Raw genomic sequence first — 22424 nt, 5'->3', positions numbered from 1 at the left:
AGTGTTCTAATAACTAATGCATAACATTTCAAATGTAGATTGGTGAGTTTGTAAGGTGACAATCAAATAGTTCACATTCAACAACAATAATTGAAATTTCAATTTGGATTTTTATTTTAGGAATTTGTAGATGGAAATGTCCCAAATGTCACATGAGCAAAAGCTTGATCAGTGGTGGAAGATTCAAAGGAGGGTAGTGAGGTATAGGCACAAACTGTTTCAGGGTGTGAATTACTGAGTTTAGAGGGTTAAAGGCATGGATACCAATAGTTGGCATCCGTCTATCTGTGAGAGATGATGGTGTGTTTTTGACATTGTCCTGCTTGGAAAAGGGAATTTTTCATCTTGGTTGCATTTCCTGCTGTGGCTGACGAGGCCAATCATTGACAGACGGACCCTCTTACTGCTTCCACAGGCAAAGGTGTCTCTGATTGTTAGATTGGGGAGTGTGTTGTTGTTGTTGCTTTTGACCATTTTGTGGCGTTAGTGCCTGGCTTCCAAATTCATGAACCATATGCTGTGTGGTGCTTCATACCCACCTGGAAGTCCTTTCTCCACCTCTCCCGATCCTTAGCAGACGTTTCCCACTTCCAAGACCCAGTCAGTGCAAATGTTAAAATTTGTCATCTCTCTTTTAATCATATCCTTTTAGCAAAGCTATAGTCTGCCTCTTGGCCTCTGTGCATTGACAACCTCCCCGTATAGCACATTTGGGGATGTGTCCGTTTTCCATCCTGTGTACATGTTCAAACCTGCAGAGATGTTTCTGTTAGAGGATCACAGGGATGCTAGGCATGTTGGTCAGGGAGAAGACAGATTCATTGGTGATTTTGTCCTGCCAAGAAACTCCCAGGATGCGATGGAGTGCTACATCATTTTGGAGCTTTTGAAAGATATAATGTTGACAATATTGATAATTATCTCACTGGGGAAGTCTAACCCCCCAGTGAACTCAGCAAATGAGAAGGCGAGGCAGATTGTAGTTGGTAATTAAATAATCAATTTGCATCAATAACATTTTTTTTTCTCTCCATCAAATATTAAGCAGAGCTGGACTTTCTTGAATGTAATGCCCTTGGTTCAGACCCAATGTAGAGTTCATCATGGAGTAACAGAATTTCTTGTTGAATAGAATGGGCATGTGACATATTTAATGTCAGTGCTTTCAAATGATATGAAGTTGGCTATGGCAGAACATTATAAAGACAGGGATCCAACGCAAAGAAATGTATCAAATAGACAGGTGAATGTCAGTGTACTTAATATTCCAACCATCTTGTGAGACATTTCTGTTCGAAAGACTCCAGGGTCTGATTTGAGAAATCAGGATGTACCCATCAAAAGGTTTTTATTTTGTGTAATTTTACTTTGTGCATAGTGTGTAGAAGTTTTCTTCCACTGGTAAATGAATGATTTGTCTGCTTTCTCACATGACCTGGGTCAGTGGTAAAGGGCCTGTCCCACTAACGTGACTTTTCAGCGACTGTCTTCGACCTTCAAGCCCGAGGGCACTCACCTGAAAAACCTTGAGCTGGATCGACCGTCAGCGATGAAACCGCGAACAAGTTCCACCGTCTGCACACACGCACACAAACAAATCGCAAAGGCGGGGGCCAGGGAAAGCGGGGGAGCGCTTTCTGAAATTCATACCCGCGATGAACAGGAAGGTAAAAGACGGCTGACACAGTTACGGTAAGTCCTTTAGACAGCGTGGAGGGGGGAGAGAAGGGGAGAGAAGGGGGGAGAGGGAGACACTTTTAAGAAGCCAGACAACTTTTAATAAAGTTAATAAAGTACAACCCAATCTCGTGACTCTACAATAAAAATTAATTAATTCCAGACATTTTTACTATCTAGTTTTGCAGCTATAAGCTGATTTGGAAACTTTGCAGAATATTTGAAGAAGGATTATTACCAAAATTATCTTCAAACCAACATCATTAAAATAACCGAAGATAGGCACAAAAAGCTGGATTAATTCAACGGAACAGCCATTATCTCTGGAGAGAAGGAATGGGTGACGTTTCAGGTCGAGTACCTTCTTCAGACTGAAAGTCACGGGAAAGGAGTCAAGAGTCAAGAGAGTTTTATTGTCATGTGTCCCAGATAGGACAATGAAATTCATACTTGCTGCAGCACAACAGAATATGTAAACATAATACAGGACGGGAGATATAAATCATATAGAAGATAATTTAGAGAGATAAAGAACAATGAATGAGTGATATGTAAAAAAGTAATAATGATAAAGGAAACAGACCATTGTTAGCTGTTTTTTGGGTGAAAATGAGAAGCTGGTGCGCCTTGGGTGGGGGAGGGATAAAGAGAGAGGGAATGCCGGGGTTATTTGAACTTAGAGAAATCAATATTCATACCACTGGGCTGTAAGTATTAAAATAACTTTCTCTTTATTGCAACATTGCTGTTTATTGGATCATCTGTGCTAATTAGCTGCAGGGTTTCTAAGTATTATTACACTCCAAAAATCGGAAAAAAACATGATTAGACAGAGTTGATGTCTCGGAGTTGATGTTGCAGAGTTTTATGATGTGGAAAATCACATTTGATAAATTAATATTTTTTGAGGACGCTCACCAAGGTGAAAGGCAGAACCAGTGAATTTTCAAAAGATACCACACAACATAATGTTACAAAAATAAAAGGCCCATATGTTTGGAGTAACGCATTTGTGGGGAAAAATAAGTTGTTAAATGACTGAAGGCAGTCAGAATTCAGGTTGGCATATTTTACTAATGGCATGCTATAGGAATCAACTGCAGATTGTCACAATTTATTTGAGTTGGTTTCACGTAGGTGTACAAAAACAGTTCTCTACTGCCTTTATTTGATTATTATAAATAATAAATGTAAAATTAAGTGGTCCAAATTAATTGCAATGTGCTAGCATTCAATCTCCATTAAAAATTCTTCGGCATATCCTGGATTTGTGTACTCCTCAAATAGACTTGAACCATAATCTGGCGGATGAGTACGCCTACAGGGATGAGGTGGAGCAGCTGACAGTGTGGTGTGGAGAGAATAACCTGCTCCTCAACACCTCAAAGACCAAGGAGCTCATAATAGACTACAGGAAGAAGAAAACGGACATTACACCATTAATCATCAGAGGGGACTGTGTGGAGAGGGTGGCGGATTTCCGCTTCCTGGAAATCCACATTGCGAAGGACCTGACATGGAGCGTGAACACCTCTGCGCTGCTGAAAAAGGCCCAGCAGAGACTGCACTTCCTGAGGGTGCTCAGGAAGAACAACATCACTCAGAGACTGCTGCTGTCCTTTTATCGGTGCTCCATAGAGAGCATCCTAACATGCTGTGTATGCGTGTGGTACACCAGCTGCACAGCGGCTAAGAGGAAAGCGCTCCAGAGGGCTATTGACAACGCCCAGAAGATTGTCGGCTGCCCTCTCCTCACCTTGGAGGACCTACACAGTTCCCACTGTCTCAAGAAATCCCAGAACATTATAAAGGACATTTCCCACCCCGGACACTCGCTGTTTGAACTGTTGCCGTCAGGCAGACGGTACAGATCAATGAGGACAAGGACAAACAGACTCAAAAACAGTTTTTATCCCACAGCAATAACTACACCAAATATAGCCACCAGGTGCGCTACATACCAAAGGGATTGTGCAATCGACAGAAGAATGTATGGTTGTGTGTTTATGCTTGTTTTTTTCATGTTATTTATTTTAGTTGTTTATTTCAGATATTCTCTTTTACGTATCGTTAGCTTTTAGATAATATGTGAATGGTGCACTGACTGGTTGGCATTTTGGTACATATGACAATTAATAATAATGGAGCCAGCCCTGCTTCCCTTTATGGACTCCTTGTTCTAAACTTTTGGAGTCCTTGCACCATCCACCAATTCATCTCCGCTACATCGATGACTGCATCGGGACTGTCTCCAGCACCTGTGCAGAACTCGTTGATTTAATTAATTTTACCACAAACTTCCCCTCTACCCTCAAATTCACTGCTACTATCTCTGACACCTCTCTCCACCTTTCTTGTTCTCTCTGTCTCCATCACACGACTATCGACTGACGTCTAACACCAACCTACCTCCACAGTTATTTGGCCAACACTTCCTCCTGCTCTGCTTCTTGCAAAGACACCTACTCTCAATATTTCCGTCTCCACTGCATCAGCTCCCAAGATGCGACGTACCATTTCTGACATCCAAGTTCGTGAAGACCCGTCTCCGTCAAAGGCTATAAGATCTTTGGTCTCCATCCCCGTCCTTCCTGCTGTCAGTCAGTAGAGGCCCCGCCCTTCCAACTGTCAGTCAGCCGTGACCCTGCCCCTCTCGTGGCGGACCCGCCCCACCAATCTTTGACCAATCCCGCTGCCTATCTTTGGTTCCCCTCCCCCCCGGCAGCCTGTGGTGTAGGCTCCGCCCCGGCCCAGAGGCCTCGCCCACCCCTCCCCCGGGCAGCCTGTGGTGTAGGCTCCGCCCCGGCCCAGAGGCCTCGCCCACCCCCCGTCTGGCAGCCTGTGGTGTAGGCTCCGCCCCGGCCCAAAGGCCTCGCCCCCCCCCCTCCCCCCCCTCCCCCGGGCAGCCTGTGGTGTAGGCTCCGCCCTGGCCCAGAGGCCTCGCCCACCCCCCCCCCCCCCTCCCTCCCCGGGCTGTCCCCGTCCCTCCCGCTGTCTCCACCCCTTGGGTCACTCGTCAACGGGGAGTCCCCGCCCTCTACCGGCTCAGAGTTTTGGCGCGAGCGCTGAAGTTGGACGGGTTCACCATGTCGGAGCGTGACGCTGGGCCCGGGCTGACCCAGACTCATTCGTGGGCTCGGACTGGCCAGGCTGTGGCCGCGCTTCAGCAGATGCTGCAATGCTCCAGCTGGTAACTCCCGTTTGGGCATCTCGGGCGACCGGGGTCAGGCCGTGGCCACCTTTCGACTGCAGACCCTCACTGTGCACCGGGAAGGAGGGAGGGGATTATCGCTCTGGACCCGCCAAGGGGCTGTCACAGTGATTAGGGAAGTGGGCCGGATTACTGAGTGGGCTAGTAGAAACATGAAAAATAGTTACGGGAGTAGGCCATTCGAGCCAGCACATCCATTCAATATGATCATGGCTGATCATCAAAAATCAGTACCTCGTTCCTGCTTTCTCCCCATATCCCTTGATTCCGTTAGCCCTAAGAGGCCATAACTAGTGAGCTTGCGGGTGGGGTGGCGGCGGGATGGCCTGTCGCTGGGTGGACCTGGTAAGCAGGAAGGGGGTCTCTGGAAGAGATGTCAATTTCTGTTTGGGGAGGGATTAAGCTTTTCCCATTGAGAGTAGGGAAGATTCAAACAAGAGGACATGACTTGAGAATTAAGGGACAGAAGTTTAGGGGTAACATGAGGGGGAACATTTTACTCAGAGAGTGGTAGCTGTGTGGAATGAGCTTCCAGTGGAAGTGGTGGAGGCAGGTTCGATTTTATCATTTAAAAATAAATTGGATAGGTATATGGGCAGGAAAGGAATGGAGGGTTATGGGCTGAGTGCCGGTAGATGGGACTAGGGGAGAATAAGTGTTCGGCACGGACTAGAAGGGCCGAGCTGGCCTGTTTCCGTGCTGTAATTGTTATATGGTTATTACTGGGTGGGGGGTGGGGTGGGGGGGGGGGGGGGGAAGAGTCTGAGTAAACGGAAGAGCTGGGTGGAGTCGCTGGCATGGAAAGGGGGTTCACTAACTGCCCACGGTGGGGCTACTGGATGTGCCGGGGTCAGTAGGTGCTTCAATGAGATGGGTGGGGATCACAAGATGAGAGTTAAACGAGAAGGTGGTTACTGGGTGAACATAGGAAGCAGGTGACTGGCTAAGGGAAAGTGTAATTGTGTGATCTGAGGAGATGAATACACTTGGAAGGGGTCACGAGGCGGTTGTGGACATCATTGAATGAATGGAGGGGCTGGCTAGTCACAGTGAACAAAAGGTGGGAGGGGTCACTGTGGACAGCTTAAGAGGAAGTGAATTGGGGTCACTCGAAAAGGTGGAGGAGATACCCGTGATCTACTGAGTGGCCGGAGGTTACTGACTAGGAGGCATCCCTGGGTAATGGTGGTGGGGGATGTCACTGGGTCAACAGAGATGACAGGGGTTACTGATTGAATGGAGTAGATGGGTTCAGGTCACTGGGTGTCCAGACGGGTTACTGGGTGGCCCGTGGAGGCGGGGGGGGGGGGGGGGGGGGGGGGGGGGGCGCTAGGCTCACTGGCTAGAATAGGGGACAGGGAGTCACTGACTGGACGGGGGAAGTAGCACATACTGAGTCTGCTCGAGAAAGAACAGTTACTTTATGTTTATCGTGCATGGTGTTTATTTTTTAAACCACTCTCCTGTTGTTCTGTTCAGCGTTGTCCCTTCAGGGAATTTGTATAACAGTAAGGTTGTAAAAAGCATCCCATGTGGTATGGCCATTATGTTGCTAAGTGCATAACATTGTTTTGCAATAATTTTCAGTGCTTGTGATATATTTCTACTTATAAATTTATGTGTGGTTGGTCATGATGGGATGTATGTATGTTTTTTGTTGTTGAATGAGTTTTTGATCATTGTGTTTCTGTATTTCAGTTGCAAGCTGCTTCAGGAGCCTGTCTGTCTTGGAGGCTGTGAGCATGTGTTTTGCTGGTAAGACAATAGACAATAGGTACAGGAGTAGGCCATTCGGCCCTTCGAGCCAGCACCACTATTCAATGTGATCATGGCTGATCATCCACAATCAGTACCCTGTTCCTGCCTTCTCCCCATATCCCCTGACTCCGCTATATTTAAGAGCCCTATCTAGCTCTCTCTTGAAACTATCCAGAGAACCGGCCTCCACTGCCCTCTGAGGCAGAGAATTCCACAGACTCACAACTCTCTGTGTGAAAAAGTGTTCCTCATCTCCGTTCTAAATGCCTTACCCCTTATTCTTAATCTGTGGCCCCTGGTTCCGGACTCTCCCAACATCGGGAACATGTTTCCTGACTCTAGCGTGTCCAAACCCTTAATAATCTTATATGTTTCAGTAAGATATCCTCTCATCCTTCTAAATTCCAGAGTATACAAGCTCACCCGCTCCATTCTCTCAGCATATGACAGTCCCGCCATCCCGGGAATTAACCGTGTGAACCTACGCTGCACTCCCTCAATAGCAAGAATTTCCTTCCTCAAATTTGGAGGCCCAAACTGCACATAATACTCCAGGTGTGGTCTCACTAGGGCCCTGTACAACTGCAAAAGGACCTCTTTGCTCCTATACTCAACTCCTCTTGTTATGAAGGCCAACATGCTATTCGCTTTCTTCACTGCCTGCTGTATATGCATGCTTACTTTCATTGACTGATGAACAATGATGCCCAGATCCCATTGTACTTCCACTTTTCCCAACTTGACGCCATTTAGATAATAATCTGTCTTCCTGTTAACCTCACATTTATCCACATTAAACTGCATCTTCCCACTCATCCAACCTGTCCAAGTCACCCTGCATTTTCATAGCATCCTCCTCACAGTTCACACTGCCACCCATTAAGTGTACTGTCAATTATGTATTGAACATCCCATTGAGTGTACTGTCACAAACTAACTACTGACGAATAAAAACTTACTGGTAAAGATATTGTTGATTTTTTTTCAAGTTACTGCAAGCATAAGATGCCATTGAACGAAGATTAGTAAATAGGTCTTCAATGTCCTATCATGTCCAATCTATATTGATGGACATTTAAATAGCAGTGGAAGGTGGGACATCTATTCAGAGTTCAAGTCCCACTTCATAGATTTGAGTAGAAAATGTAGGTTGACAGTTTAGTGCAATGCTGAGAGTGTGTGGCACTCTTGGTGGTGTTGTCTTTAGAATATCAAGTCTCTCAGGCTAATCTAGCTTGGTTATAGTACAGGTCCACCATTGATATTATACAAATGGCGGTCTGGCACCTGCTTTAATCTGGATAAAATTACAAGAACGCACTTGAAATCCCTCTTGGAAGTCTGTATTAAAGAATAATAATCTGGCCAATATTTGCACCCAATTCATTGTTGCTAAAACATTATATGATTATTTGTACATTGCTGTTTGTAGTCATTTGCTGTGCTAATTGGCCGCCATGCTTCGTACAATGCTGCAGCGATTACATCTTCAAAGTATTTTATTGAGTGAAGCATTTTGTGAAAGTGACATTTGAGAAGTTATATTAATGCTAATCCTTGGTGATGCTAGGACTAGCACCCGAGTACAGATTACATGGCTGATACATTTCAAACCATCTTCAATCAGAAATGTTGAGTGGATGATCCTTATCAGCTTACTCAACTACCCCAATTTAAACGCAAATTGGAGGAACAGCATCTCAGCTAACAGCCCAGTGGTATGAATATTGATTTATCTCACTTCAGGTAGCCCCGGTATTCCCTCTCTCTCTATCCCACCCCCACCCAAGTCGCACTAGCTTCTCATTTTCACCCTACAAACAGTTTACAATGGCCTGTTTCCTTTATCATCATTACTTTTTTGCATATCTTTCATTTATTGCTCTTTATCTCTTCACATCACCGTCTATATCTCTTGTTTCCCTTATCCCTAACCAGTCTGAAGAGGGGTCTCGACCCGAAACGTCACCCTTCCTTCTCTCCGGAGATGCTGCCTGCCCCGCTGAGGTACTCCAGCTCTTTGTGTCTATGTTCAGTTTAAACCAGCATCTGCGGTTCCTTCTTACACACCACACAAATGACAGTTTTCAGCTAATTCAATTCATTCAGTGTGATATTGAGGACCACACAATCTAAATAGACACACGAGAATTCAGATTTTATGGTCTGGAGTTAACAAAACCCCAAAGTGCAGGAGGAACTTAGCGGATCGAGCAGCATCTAGAGGCAAAGACATAGTTGTCAAGAGTGTTTTATTATCATATGTACTAAAACAGAATAACTACATTTCAGTTGTAGCAGATCAACAGGTTTGTAAGCACAATACTCAATAGATGATATAATGAACAAACAGGAAAAAAAGTTCAATAAATAAAAAAGCCAATATCATTCAAAAAACATAACAAAGCCTAAATTCCATGGTGCATCCAAGGATGTTAATGGTTTGGAGTTTAGTTGAAGTTCGTAATGTTCAACAGCCTGATGGTTGTTGGGAAGAAGCTGTTCCTAAACCTGGATGTCACAGTTTTCAAACTCCTATACCAGCTTCCCGATGGCAAGTGTTAAATGAGAGCATGGCCAGGTTGATGTGGGTCCTTAATGATGCTGGCTGCTGTTTGAGACAGCGCCTCCTATAGATCCCTTTGTTGGTGGGATGGTCAGTACCCATGATAGACCGGGCAGTGATTGCCACTTTTTGTGATCTTCATTCCTGGGCGTTTGAGTTGCTGAAGCAGCCCCTGATGCAAGCAGTCAATATGCTCTCTGCCATACACCTCTAGAAGTTCAACAGAGTATTCGTCGACATACCGAATCTACTAAAATCTCAAAGCAAGTAGAGGCGTTGAAGGGCTTTCTTCATGATTGCATCAATATGCTGGGTCCAGGACAGATCTTCAGAGATGTCCAAGAACTTGTTGTTGTTGACACTCTCCAGCACTGACCCTTCAATCAAGAAAACTTTGTGGATCCTCAGCCTTCCTCTTCTTAAGTCAACAATCAGTTCCTTGGTTTTACTGGCGTTGAGAGCAAAGTTGTTCTGGCACCATTCAGTCAGACGATCGATCTTCCTCCCATGCTTTGACTAATCATTGGCCATAATTTGTTCAACAACTGGTGTCGTAAGCGAATTTAAAGATGGAGTTGGAACTGTGTCCAGCTACGCAGTCATGAGTATAGAGTGAGTAGAGCAGGGGGCTGAGCACACAGCTTTGCGATGCCCTTGTTATTGAGGAGGAAGTGTTGTTGCCAATTCATACTGATTTTGTTCTGTTAATGAGGAAGTCAAGAATTCAATTGCAAAGCCTTGTGCAGAGACCTGGTTCCCTGAACTTGCTAACAAGTTTGATGGGGATGATGGTGTTGAACGCACAATTGTATTCTCTTGTATTCTATGAATAACAGCTTGATTGTCCAAGTGGTCCAGTGGAAAGCCAACAATATTGCATCCCCGGTTGATCTGTTGTGGCTGTAGGCAAATTGTAGTGGGTTTTTGCTGATGTAGGGGTTGACATGTGCCTTAACCAACCTCTCAAAGCACTTCATCAACATAGATGTTAGTGCCACTAGTTGGTAGTTATTGAGGCATGTCATCCTAATCTTGGGCACCGGTATTATTAATTCCCTTTTAAAGCAGATGGGAACCTCAGACCTCAGTAAAGAGGTTGGACCAGCCAGTTGGTCCTTGCAGGTTTTGAGATCTTGACCAGGTACGCAGTCAGGTCCAGACCCTCCGAAGGTTCAACTTCATAAAGGATCTTCTGATGTCGGCCTTGGTGACTGAGATTGCAATGCCATGGGGGCCAGAAGGCACATTAGTGTTCTCCCTATCAAAGCGTGCATAGATTTCATTGGGCTCGTCCAGGAGTGATGCCTCACTGTCATTTGACTGGGCATTTTCGGGTTGTGACCCTGCATCAGAACTGAGGGAAGACAGCCAATAAGAAGGTGTGAGAGGGAGGGGCGAGTCATGGGCAGGCAAATGATGTGGAACCAGGTGAGGAGAGGTGAATACCTACATATAAGATGTCTTCTTTTGAAAACGTGAAATCCCCTTTACTGTCATAGATGGATCCCTCACCTATGCAAACTGGAGGACAGCTTCTCATATTCCACTTGGGTAGCTTACAACTTACTGGTATGAACATTGGAATTATCTAATTTTAGGTACCTAACTTTAACCCCCCCCCCATTTGCTGTGCCGCACCTTGATGTGCACCCATTTCTCCCCACTACCTTTCCACCTATATTCCGGATTCACAATTTGCACTTCTATCCTTACCTCATACCTTTGTGTCTTTTTATCTCTGGCCTTTGTCCAGCCATCTGCCTATCAAAACCCCCCCTCACCTGTATCCACCTATAGCTTGCCAGACTTTGTCCTGTTTCATTTCCAGCTTTCTTCCCCCGCCACCCCCACCTGCAGATTGAAGAAGGACTTCAACCTAAAACGTCACCTCTCTATCACTCTCAAGATGCTGCATGACCCTCTGAGTTACTCCAGCATTTTGTTTCTTTTGTAGTAAAATTAGAAGTGGTCAAGGAAGGTCATGTTAGCAGGTACCTAATTCAGTCCAGAATGCTGTTCAGCACAAGAAGAGCTTCAGTCAAGAGAAGGGTCTTATCTCAAATAAATTTCCACAAGTACATTTCCACCAAGCAGATAAGGTACAGTCCAGATCATTTAAATATTTCAAAAGTTTGTGTCACAATTTCAAAATAATTGTTGGAAAACAAATATTTGGATTTTTTTTTTAAATCTTGAAATACAGAACAGTGCTTGCTGGTAAATTAATATTTTATGTACTTCTAAAGTACTTTGTATGTTGGTTGTTCTCAATATAATTGGTTACTTGGGCCTCTCAATTTATATTTAGACGCCTAACAACCAGTGTCATTTATCCACAGTAATTTCCAAAGCTCTTTAAAGATTGTTGCAATGTTTGTGTCTTTACCATTGCCAAAGTTTTCTACATTTAAAGAAAAAAAAAAAAAAAAAGTACTGATCATGGCCTTGGGATGTCATAGGATACTTTACTGTCAATGAAGTGCACTGTTGGAGAGTAGGAAGGCCACATTGATATTGACAGATGACTGATCTCTAAAATTATGGAATCTAGTCATTTACTTTTTGTGATTTTAGGTTATCTATAGTTGGCAAGAACAGGTCAGGAATTGCAAGTTTGATCAATGGTTCTGGCTTGGCAATATTTTAAAGAGGACGTCTAATCAATTGCCTGACATCTTTTTCTGATGGTCACATTGATTGTTGCTGAGGAAAGGCATTCAGTACGTCTTATGTGGAAGCATAATGACCCTGAAGTCTCCCTCCCAGAGCAGCAGTCAACTGATTGTTTATGTTCTTTGTTGTTGGATGCAATATTGATGAAAACATATTTTCATCTCTTGTATGGAATAAATAAAATTATATTCATTTTGCTATCTTGAATAAAAAACATTAATTTAGAAGTTGCACCTGGTAGGAATGATAATTAGGTTCACTTTAGAAAAGACGTCTAACAGTCTGTAGAATTATGGTCCCAGACATTGCAATTATTTGCCTAGAGATTAGAGAAAGGATGGATTTGGATTTGCTAGGGCTCCAGACAATATCTTCATTTACAAAATTCAAATGGGACCCAACTATGAAAGCCACTCATTGCTTACTCAGCTGCTTTTTCCAAATTAAATATAAATTACAGAGATGCTAAGAAATATATGATCTGTTTTTTCACGAAATATTAATGCTGCAGAATTGAAGGAAAATGGCACCCCTTTCAACTTTCCTACTTACCTCAGCTGGGGAGAGACATGAAATCAGCTGATCATTATTACTTGTATTTAGTTGCATGGTAGCCCATTATTTTCCACTACACGAGCCATTCTCAAAAGCGGTTAGACAATAGACAATAGGTGCAGGAGTAGGCCATTTAGCCCTTCGAGCCAGCACCGCCATTCAATGTGATCATGGCTGATCATCCTCAATCAGTACCCGGTTCCTGCCTTCTCGTATCCCCTGACTCTGCTATTTTTAAGAGCCCTATATACCTCTCTTGAAAGCACCCAGAGAACCTGCCTCCACCGCCATCTGAGGCAGAGAATTCCACAGACTCACCACTCTCTGTGAGAGAAAGTGTTTCCTCGTCTCCGTTCTAAATGGCTTACTCCTTATTCTTAAACTGTGGCCCCTGGTTCTGGACTCCCCCGACATCGGGAACATGTTTCCTGCCTCTGGTGTGTTCAAGCCCTTAACAATCTTATATGTTTCAATGAGATATCCTCTCATCCTCCTAAACTCCAGAGTGTACAAGCCCACCTGCTCCATTCTCTCAGCATATGACAGTCCCGCCATCCCGGGAATTAACCTTGTAAACCTACGCTGCACTCCCTCAATAGCAAGAATGTCATTCCTCAAATTAGGGGACCAAAACTGCACACAATACTCCAGGTGTGGTCTCACTAGGGCTCTGTACAACTGCAGAATGACCTCTTTGCTCCTGTATTCGATTCCTCTTGTTATAAAGGCCAACATGCCATTCGCTTTCTTCACTGCCTGCTGTACCTGCTTGCTTACTTTCATAGACTGATGTACAAGGACCCCCAGATCGCGTTGTACTTCCCCTTTTCCCAACTTGACGCCATTTAGATAGTAATCTGCCTTCCTGTTTTTGCTACCAAAGTGGATAACCTCACATTTATCCGCATTAAACTTCATCTGCCATGCATCTGCCCACTCCCCCAACCTGTCCAAGTCACCCTGCATTCTCATAGCATCCTCCTCACAGCTCACACTGCCACCCAGCTTTGTGTCATCTGCAAATTTGCTAATGTTACTTTGAATCCCTTCATCCAAATCATTGATGTGTATTGTAAATAGGTGCGGTCCCAGCACCGAGCCTTGAGGTACCCCACTAGTCACTGCCTGCCATTCTGAAATGGTCCCGTTAATCGTTACTCGTTGTTTCCTGTCTGCCAACCACTTCTCTATCCATGTCAGCACTCTACCCCTAATACCATGTGCCATAATTTTGCCCACTAATCTCCTATGTGGGACCTCAACAAACGCTTTCTGAAAGTCCAGGTACACTACATCCACTGGCTCTCCCTTGTCCATTTTCCTAGTTACATCTTCAAAAAATTCCAGAAGATTAGTCAAGCATGATTTCCCCTTCGTAAATCCATGCTGACTCGGACCGATCCTGTTACTGCTATCCAAATGTGCGGTTATCTCATCTTTTATAATTGACTCCAGCAACTTCCCCACCACCGATGTCAGGCTAACTGGTCTATAATTCCCCGTTTTCTCTCTCCCGCCTTTCTTAAAAAGTGTTGCATGTGAAACCCTCAGATAATTCTCAGTATAATCGTGGATGCATTGGCAATCATTTTCCAATGTTCTCTCGACTGGATCAGTTCCTGTGGACTGGATGGTAGCCAATGTAACTCCACTTTTTAAGAAAGGAGGGAGAGAGAAAACGGGAAATTTTATAGACCAATTAGCCTTTCATCGGTGGTGGGGAAGATGCTTGAGTCAATTATTAAAGATATTATAGCAATGCATTTGGAAAGCAGTGACAGGATTGGTCAAAGTCAGCATGGATGTTTGAAGGGGTAATCATGCTCGACTAATCTTATGGAATTTTTTGAGGATGTAACAAGTAAAATGGATAAGGGAGAGCCAGGGGATGTGGTGTAGGCATTGTGAACTGCGAGGAGGAAGCTATGAGGCTGCAGCATGACTTGGATAGGTTGGGCGAGTGGGCAGATGCATGGCAGATGCAGTATAATATGGATAAATGTGAGGTTATCCACTGGAGGCAAGACCAGGAAGGCAGATTATTATCTGAATGGTGTCAGATTAGGAAAAGTGGAGATGCAACGAGACTTGGGTGTGCTTGTGCATCAGTCACTGAAAGTAAGCATGCAGGTACAGCAGGCAGTGAAGAAAGCTTTCATTGCGAGAGGATTTGCATTTTGGAGCAAGTTGTACAGGGTCCTGGTGAGACCACACCTGGAGTATTGTGTGTAATTTTGCGCTCCTAATTTGAGGAAGGACATTATTGCTATTGAGGGAGTGCAACGTAGATTCACCAGGTTAATTCCCGGGATGGCGGGACTGACATATGATGAAAGAATGTGTCGACTGGGCTTGTATTCACTGGAATTTAGAAGGATGAGAGGAGATCTTATGAATACATATAAAATTCTTAGATTGGACAGGCTAGATGCATGAAAAATGATCCTGATGTTGGAGGAGAACCAGGGGTAACAGTTTAAGAATAAGGGGTAGGCCATTTAGGACTGAGGTGAGGAAAAGCTTTTTCACTCGGGAGTTGTGAATCTGTGGAATTCTCTGCCACAGAAGGCAGTGGAGGCCAATTCACTGGATGTTTTCAAGAGAGAGTTAGATTTATCTCTTGGGGCTAAAGGAATCAAGTGATATAGGGGAAAAACAAGACAGGGTAGTGATTTTAGATGATCAGCCATAACAATATTAAATAGTGGTGTTGGCTTGAATGGCCAAATGGCCTACTTTTGCACCTATTTTTCTATGATTCTATGTTTCTATAACAAGGCATCAGGCATGAGATTTGACAATGAGCTATGAGATCTTTCTTAATACTGTAATAAACCATACAATTTTTAGCAATTAAGGTTGCTGTTGGTATAGGCAGATGTGTGTCCACTCACACATCAGGTGAGATATCTTCTGCATGCTCCTCGCTCGCAGTAAACACTCGCAATAACGGGCCTCTTTATAGTGGATTTTGACTATCGCGGAGGCTCCTTTTGCAACACCCCCCACTTCCACCAGTTACTCAATGAGCTGGCGCCACGTGACGTACTTCCGATTGTGGGAGTAGAGAGAACGAGCAGCATGAAGGCGGCATGAGTACCGGACACATCCCTGGTGCACTGCGTGTGGGGCCATGGGTCTCTGCGGTTCGCCGGCCTGTGAATTCCCACTTGTTTAACCAGCGCCCCCCCCCCCAAACCCAACACCACTTTTCTTCCCTCCTGACCTCGAGTTAAAATTTACCCTCCTCCCGCCCTCCCCTCATCTGCTCTGTCGGTTATAATGGACAATCGGCAACATTGGACACCATCCCACGCCCTCCCGGTGGGTTTACTGTAGTTCATTAGTTCATATCTTGAGAATTCTGCTGATGACCTTGTTTCCTGGCTCTGTCTTTCTCACCTTGCTTTGTATCTAGTTTTCATGCTAAAATGCATGAATACATGCATTTTCCTTCCTTTTCCATTGCAATATATAAATTTATTTTTAAAGATTATCTGCACAAAGAGGGATTTTTTTCTATCATTTATAAAAACAATGTAATCAAAGCAAATCAACATGATTTAATGAAAAAAGGCAAAACTGTCAAATAATGTTTGACATTTACTGTAATTCTTCAAGGATGTTACATGCAGAGTCAATAGAGGTGAACTTGTCAGTGTTTGGATTTCCAGCAGACATTTGACACATGCCACATAAGAGGCTGATGCATGTGATAATACCTGCAATATTTGGTGGAAGTGATTTAGCAAGCATTGCAGACTGATTATCACATCGAAATCAATGAGTCTGGAAAATTGGGTATTTCTTGTTAGGGTTAATGCTATTAAGATGTTATTACTAACAGAAGAATGTCGAACGAGAGATATTATAACAAGCTCTAGAGAGGATCACTTAAAAGTGAGGAGCATTGGTATCTTCTGCAGAGGTTGTAAATAGTGCTTCACTCCCTCAGCACAGAGAAGGCTAGATAACTGGATGCAGTTAAAGAGGATGTAGATACATTTTGAAATATTGGGGAATCGAGGGTGATGGAGAAATTGCAGAAAAGAGGACATCGATGAGAAGGCCTACCGGGAGGAGGTGGCTGATCTGGCACTCTGGTGTCAGGACAACAGCCTCCTCTTGAACATCAATAAACCTAAGGAGCTGATCGTGGACTTTAGGAGGGCACATCATCCGAGGACGTACACACCATTGAGGATAAATGGGGATACTGTGGATAGGGTGAGCTGTTTTAAATACCTGGGAGTCCACATGTCTGAGTATATGACATGGACATCACACGCTGCAGCACTCGTGAGTAAGGCAGCGCCTTTACCACCTCAGGCAATTGAGGAAATTCAGAGTGTATCTGAGGATCCTCCAGTGCTTCTACTCAGCGGCTGTGGAAAGCATCTTGTCCGGAAATATTACAATCTGGTTTGGGAATTGCTCTGCCCAGGTCAAGAAGGCTCTGCAGAGAGTAGTGTAGCCGAACGCACTATGGGAGCTTCGCTTGCCCCCCTGCAGGAACAATACATCAGGAGGTGCAACTCCAGAGCCAATAAGATCATGGGAGACCCCTTCCACCCCTGCAACGGATTGTTCCAGCTGCTACAGTCAGGCAAACGCCTCCGTTGCCATGCTGTGAGAATGGAGAGGTTGAGAAGGAGTTTCTTCCTAGAGGCTATTAGGACTGTAAACTCCTATCTCACCAGGGACTAACTTTACTGTACCACTCTACTGCTTTCTTGTAAATTGCTGTTTTTTTCCCCTTTTTCCTTCCACCCACAATATTTAATATGTAAAAGAATATGTGATTCTGTTCCATTCTGTTTGTAGTTTGTTTGGTTGTTTGTTTATTTTTTGCACAAAGTCCGCGAACATTGCCACTTTTCATTTCACTGCACATCTCGTATGTGTATGTGACGAATAAACTTGACTTGACTTGACTTGACGTCTGAGCCAAATTAGCCATGATAATATTGAATGGCTTGCAGACTTGAGCATGCCCTACTCAATTTTCTTGTGTACACTATCAGATCTTTTAGATTTTGTTTTAAAGATGTTTGCAGTATTTTTTTAAATTTCAGCCAGCTCTTTCCCAGTCGTTTGGTTGGCACTGATTAGAATCAAGGTGTTCTCGCTTGGACCAAGAGAACAGCTACCAGGCTAATAATCCTGGGACAAAAAAACCACTTGGGAGGTGACAGAGCAATATTTGGGTAAACATAAGTTGTCTGGCTTCTCTTTCAGTTGGGGAATGAGAGCTGTTATGATTTTTGGGAAAGATCAGGAAAAGAAAGAAAAATGCCAGTGTTCTAATAAAGAGTGATGATGTTTATATAATAGAAGTCTTTGCTGCTTTACAGTGTTTGCGTTGCTGATTCTCTTGGGAATGGATGTCCAGTATGTCATGCCCCAGCATGGGTGAAAGATCTGCAGCCAAATCGACAGCTGCACAATATTGCCCACTTATGCAGCCAACTTCAAGATCTCTTGAATAACAAAGGCTCTCCAGGTAAGGTTTTAACTTTGGAATGGCAGTCTGATAATGAGATACTTTTGGAAAAAGTAACCTTGATTCTGCTATTTGCCCAGGTTGTTTGAGATTTTCTCTCATATTAGTTTTTCTTTATAAATACAGCTATGTAATCAAAATATTATTAAAATACCTACATGCGTAAAATTAGAAAACGTTTAAAATAATACTAGACCAAGTGCAGACCCGGTCTGCTCCCCCAACGCAAGATTCCACCACTCACCCGTTCCCCCAATGCAATATTGCACCACTCACTCGTAGCGCCCAACTGCACAGACGTGGCTCGTTCCTCCTCATCCCCCAGCACTCCCTCCTCCTCCTCTTCACCCTCCCTCTTCAATCCCTAGAGAGGGAGTGGGGGGGGGGGGGGCAGAGAGGGAGTGGGGGGGGGGCAGAGAGGGAGTGGGGGGGGGGCAGAGAGGGGGGGGGGACGGCAGAGGGGGAGGGGTTAGAGAGGGAGGGGAGTGGTGTAGAGGTATGGGGAGGGGGTACAGAGGGAGGGGGGCAGAAAGGGAATGGGTAGAGAGAGGGGTAGACGGAGAGGGAGGGGGGTAGAGTGGGGGGGGAGGGTAGAGAGGGTGAGGGAGGGGGTAGAGAGGGTGAGGGAGGGGGTAGAGAGGGAGGGTGAGGGTAGATAGGGAGGGGTCATATCCCTCCTCCACGCCTCCCCATCTCCATCCCCCCCCCCATCTCCCTTTACCGCCCCACCCCATCTCCTCCCTCCTCATTTCCCTCATCCTCCTCCCCTCACTCCCATTCCCTGCCCTAGGACCTACCCAGTTCGTACAGCAGCGCCAGGGCCTGGAACTCGACTTTGCCCCTCTCTCCTGGAGTGTCCTGTCCTGCCTTGCGAGTGCATTGTGACGTCACTCAGATTATTTTCCCAAAATGGGTGAGTTTTCGGGCTGTTTTTAAAACTTTAAACGATTATTAACTTAGGAAATATAGGTAGAAATACGACGGGAAGATGTTTATCGCCTTGACGAGAAAATGAGCAGGATTTTGAAAATGGGATGGCTGTGGCCTAGCGTTTGGAAGAAAAGAGGAATTAACCAGATATTCACACACACACACACACACACACACACACACACACACACACACACACACACACACACTAGACTTTTAGTATTATAGAGATGTTACCTTGGCAAAAAATTACATTTAATGTTATAAAGATAAAAATATTTTACAAATCATCTTAGTGTCTAGATCTAGCCGTTTTGTATCTTGCAATTGCAGGTGTCTAATTATGCAAATTAGCCGATTTAATTTTAAATAAGGAGGAATTACTTGGCTTGTTCGATATCCCAATTTGAAGTCTGTATGGTAGGGTATTTAATTTTTACCCTTTAAATTTTAATAAGTCAGAGAGTGTGATTAACTAAAGGGGTTGTCCCACTGCGGCGACCGAATCCTCGAGTTCAGAAGAGTTTGCCCTCGCCTCAAACTCGCAGCATGGTCGGCACTGGAACTATCCTTCATGCTCGAGGGAAGTTCCCGCATACTCGCGGCCTCAGCTAGGTCGCGTAAAATTTTTCAACATGCTGAAATTTGGTCGGCATGGTTCTTTTTAACTCGTAGTGCAGTGGAGTGGGGTCGCTATTTAGTTACAGGCAGTTGAGGACAGCCGAAGGCAATGTCCTGGATCACAAGCTACCTGATTGGACGACCACAATATGTCAGGCTACAGAACTGTGTCTTGGACATGGTGGTGAGCAACACAGGGGCCCCACAGGGGTACAGTCCTCTCTCCCTTCCTGTTTACTATCTACACAAGTGCCTTGGAGGCCGAATGTCAAGAAAGATACACTTGGCTATCACTCAGTACAGCAGCTGTAAAAGGACAGCACTGCTGGGGGGTAGAGTTCTTTCCACAGCGTGTGAGGAGTCTGGCCCGGGTCAGCACGGCTGGGGCGCCAGGGGTAAATTTGCAGGGAGGGCAGGAGCGTTGAGAAGGAGGGGGTCGGGGGTCATGCCAGCAACTCACTCAGTAGCTCGGGTGGCTGCGAGCGGCCGCCGGGACCGGACAATGGAACTGCAGCTAGTCCCGGGGCTCGCAGGCGACCTGGGAACTGCAGCTAGACCCGTGGCTCGCAGGCGACCTTGGAACTGTAGCTAGTCACAGGGGTCGCAGGCGATGTAGTAGCCATTTAGCTTAACTTAGTATGTTATAACCAGTGCCTTTAAATTTTATCTGCCTGTAATTATGTGGGAGTGATTTATACATAGTCTGAGGTGTGTTTGCAGCTGGGATTCTCGGGCAGTCTCCCTAGTAGTTAGTTTAGTTTAGAAGAAGCATGGGAGGTCACAGCTTTCGACCATGCACGAGTATGACCACGAGTAAGATTAAAATGTACTTATACAAGAAGAAGTTTGGATGAATATCATACTGTTTCGATTGTTAAGGGCTTGGAAGATTGTTAAGGGCTTGTAAAGATTGTTAATGGCTTGGACACAGAGAGTGGTGAGTCTGTGGAATTCTCTGCCTCAGAGGGCGGTGGAGGCAGGTTCTCTGGATGCTTTCAAGAAAGAGCTAGATAGGGCTCTTAAAAATAGCGTTGTCAGGGGATATGGGGAGAAGGCAGGAACGGGGTACTGATTGGGGATGGTCAGCCATGATCACATTGAATAGCGATGCTGGCTCAAAGGGCCAAATGGCCTACTCCTGCACCTATTGTCTATTGTTTTTACTACTACAATAAAGAAACTATTAATCAAGAGACTGTGTTTGGAAGATTTATCTTTCGACGGTTTTGAATGTCTCATGGAGAGCTCGTGGGTGGGTATTGATTATCTTCTGATCCCCTGTCTTCAAATGGGGACTAAAGGACTCATTCTTGAAACGATATAAAAATCTGTCACTACATTAGAGTCGAAAGCTACCTTACTACCAGGAGGTAGAAGATTGGTCCCATAGAAGAGGGACAGAAGATTGGGCTGGATCTCTGAGAGATTACTGTCAGAAGAACTGGTTCCATAGAAGTGGAACTGAAGATTGGTTCAGTAGAAGAGGAACTGAAGAAACTAGATTTCTGCCAGAGATTGGTTTAGAGCCTGCCTGCCGGTAGGTTAATTGACACAGCCACGCGACTTATCTGAAGATTGAAAACTTAACTGATCGAGAGCGTGAGTAATGAACAGCTATTGTATTATGCTGTAAATTTGAAAGCTGGAACGCTTTAATTAGAACAGCTTCTTAACGCTGTGGATTGTTCGACTGATTTGTCGCGTTTAAAGTGAAATTACAGGCTCTGATAAAGAGTCTCGAGATGTATTAGAAGTTCAAGTTCTGTTTTGGAAAGCAGCCAAGAAGCTAGTAAGACTGGGCTACCAGGTGCTCGGCCTTGGTATGTTTTGAAGTTGAGATAAAACACATTTCTAAACTGGTCACTTCTATACTTCGAAAATAATTGGATGTTTCTGAAAGTCCAGTTTTTTTTTTTGATTCTTTCGGGTGTTTATGGAACACTGCACCAGAATGAACACGAAGTAATGCCATAACTATTGAATGTTTATCAGTAAAGAAGAAGCAGACTGAAGAAATCCTGTTTCTCTTATTAGAAGATTTGGCAGTCTGCCAAGACCTGTTTAATTCATGGAGCCAGAAGAAGCAGGTAAGCCAGGCGAAGGAGCGCCACCAGAGGGAGCCTTGGAATATTCAACATGTAAGCCAGGTGAAGAAGAGCTGGAACAGAGACGATATAGCGAACGAACAAAGAAGCCCACCGAAAAGGCCAGTGTTGCATTTCTGGAGAAATGCCAGAAGGAGAAAAACAAGCTATAGAAGCAGGTTATCCATTTAATAGATATAGGATTAACTCATGCGCCTTAAACAGAATGCTGAAAAAGTAAAATCTAATCATGGGCGGCTAGTCAACCTCGTCTTGAGTTGCACAAAACCACTTATTACTGAGCCTATCACTGCCTGAGGAGGAAAGCAAAGAGCCAAATCTGTGGTTTCAAGAAGCGATGGAATATCTTAACGACATCGTTGGCAATGTAGAGAAATGGATGGCTGAAATTGAACAAAGGACCGCGTGTGCTATAGTAGGAGATGCTACGCAACAAGGTGTCGAAATCAAGCAAGAAATAATGCCACTAGATAGTAGCTCAAACGTTTGAACACGAAGATCGACATGTCTGGTTCAGAAGCCAGTTCAATTTCAAGGGCCACTGCTCGTATGGAAGCTGAAGCAACTATGGCTGCTCTTTTGCTACAAGTTGCCGCCTTGACGAGAAAGCGTAAGATTGGAGCACAGGAAGAACAGTTGGAACAGACGAGGAGAGATGCCGAGGCACGTGCGGAACAGATGAAGAGAGAGGTTGAGGAACAAAGAAGGCAGTTAAAGAGAGAAGGAACAGTTGGAACTGGATACAAAGTTGGATGAAGCCAGGACTAAGATTGAGATACTCGAAGACCAAGGTTCAAGAGGCGGCTCTAAAGTATCTGATGGGAT

The 22424-nt window shown here is 44.7% G+C and overlaps 1 protein-coding gene across 1 annotated transcript in view; it reads left to right on the top strand.

The window, feature by feature from the left end:
• The first annotated feature begins 4664 nt into the window (after positions 1-4664).
• bard1 (BRCA1 associated RING domain 1) overlaps positions 4665-22424 on the top strand; it is a 184616-nt gene continuing 166856 nt past the window's right edge. The window contains exons 1-3 of the mRNA XM_033024331.1: positions 4665-4867; positions 6587-6643; positions 17795-17943. Of these exons, the coding sequence (XP_032880222.1) occupies positions 4764-4867; positions 6587-6643; positions 17795-17943 (310 nt within the window). The 5' untranslated portion in view covers positions 4665-4763. The remainder of the gene's footprint in view (positions 4868-6586; positions 6644-17794; positions 17944-22424) is intronic.

This window comes from Amblyraja radiata, chromosome 7 (assembly GCF_010909765.2).
Source record: "Amblyraja radiata isolate CabotCenter1 chromosome 7, sAmbRad1.1.pri, whole genome shotgun sequence".
In the NCBI taxonomy this organism is placed as follows: domain Eukaryota; kingdom Metazoa; phylum Chordata; class Chondrichthyes; order Rajiformes; family Rajidae; genus Amblyraja; species Amblyraja radiata.
The sequence above is the reverse complement of the archived record's forward strand: the minus strand, read 5'-3'. Positions and strand labels throughout refer to the sequence as shown.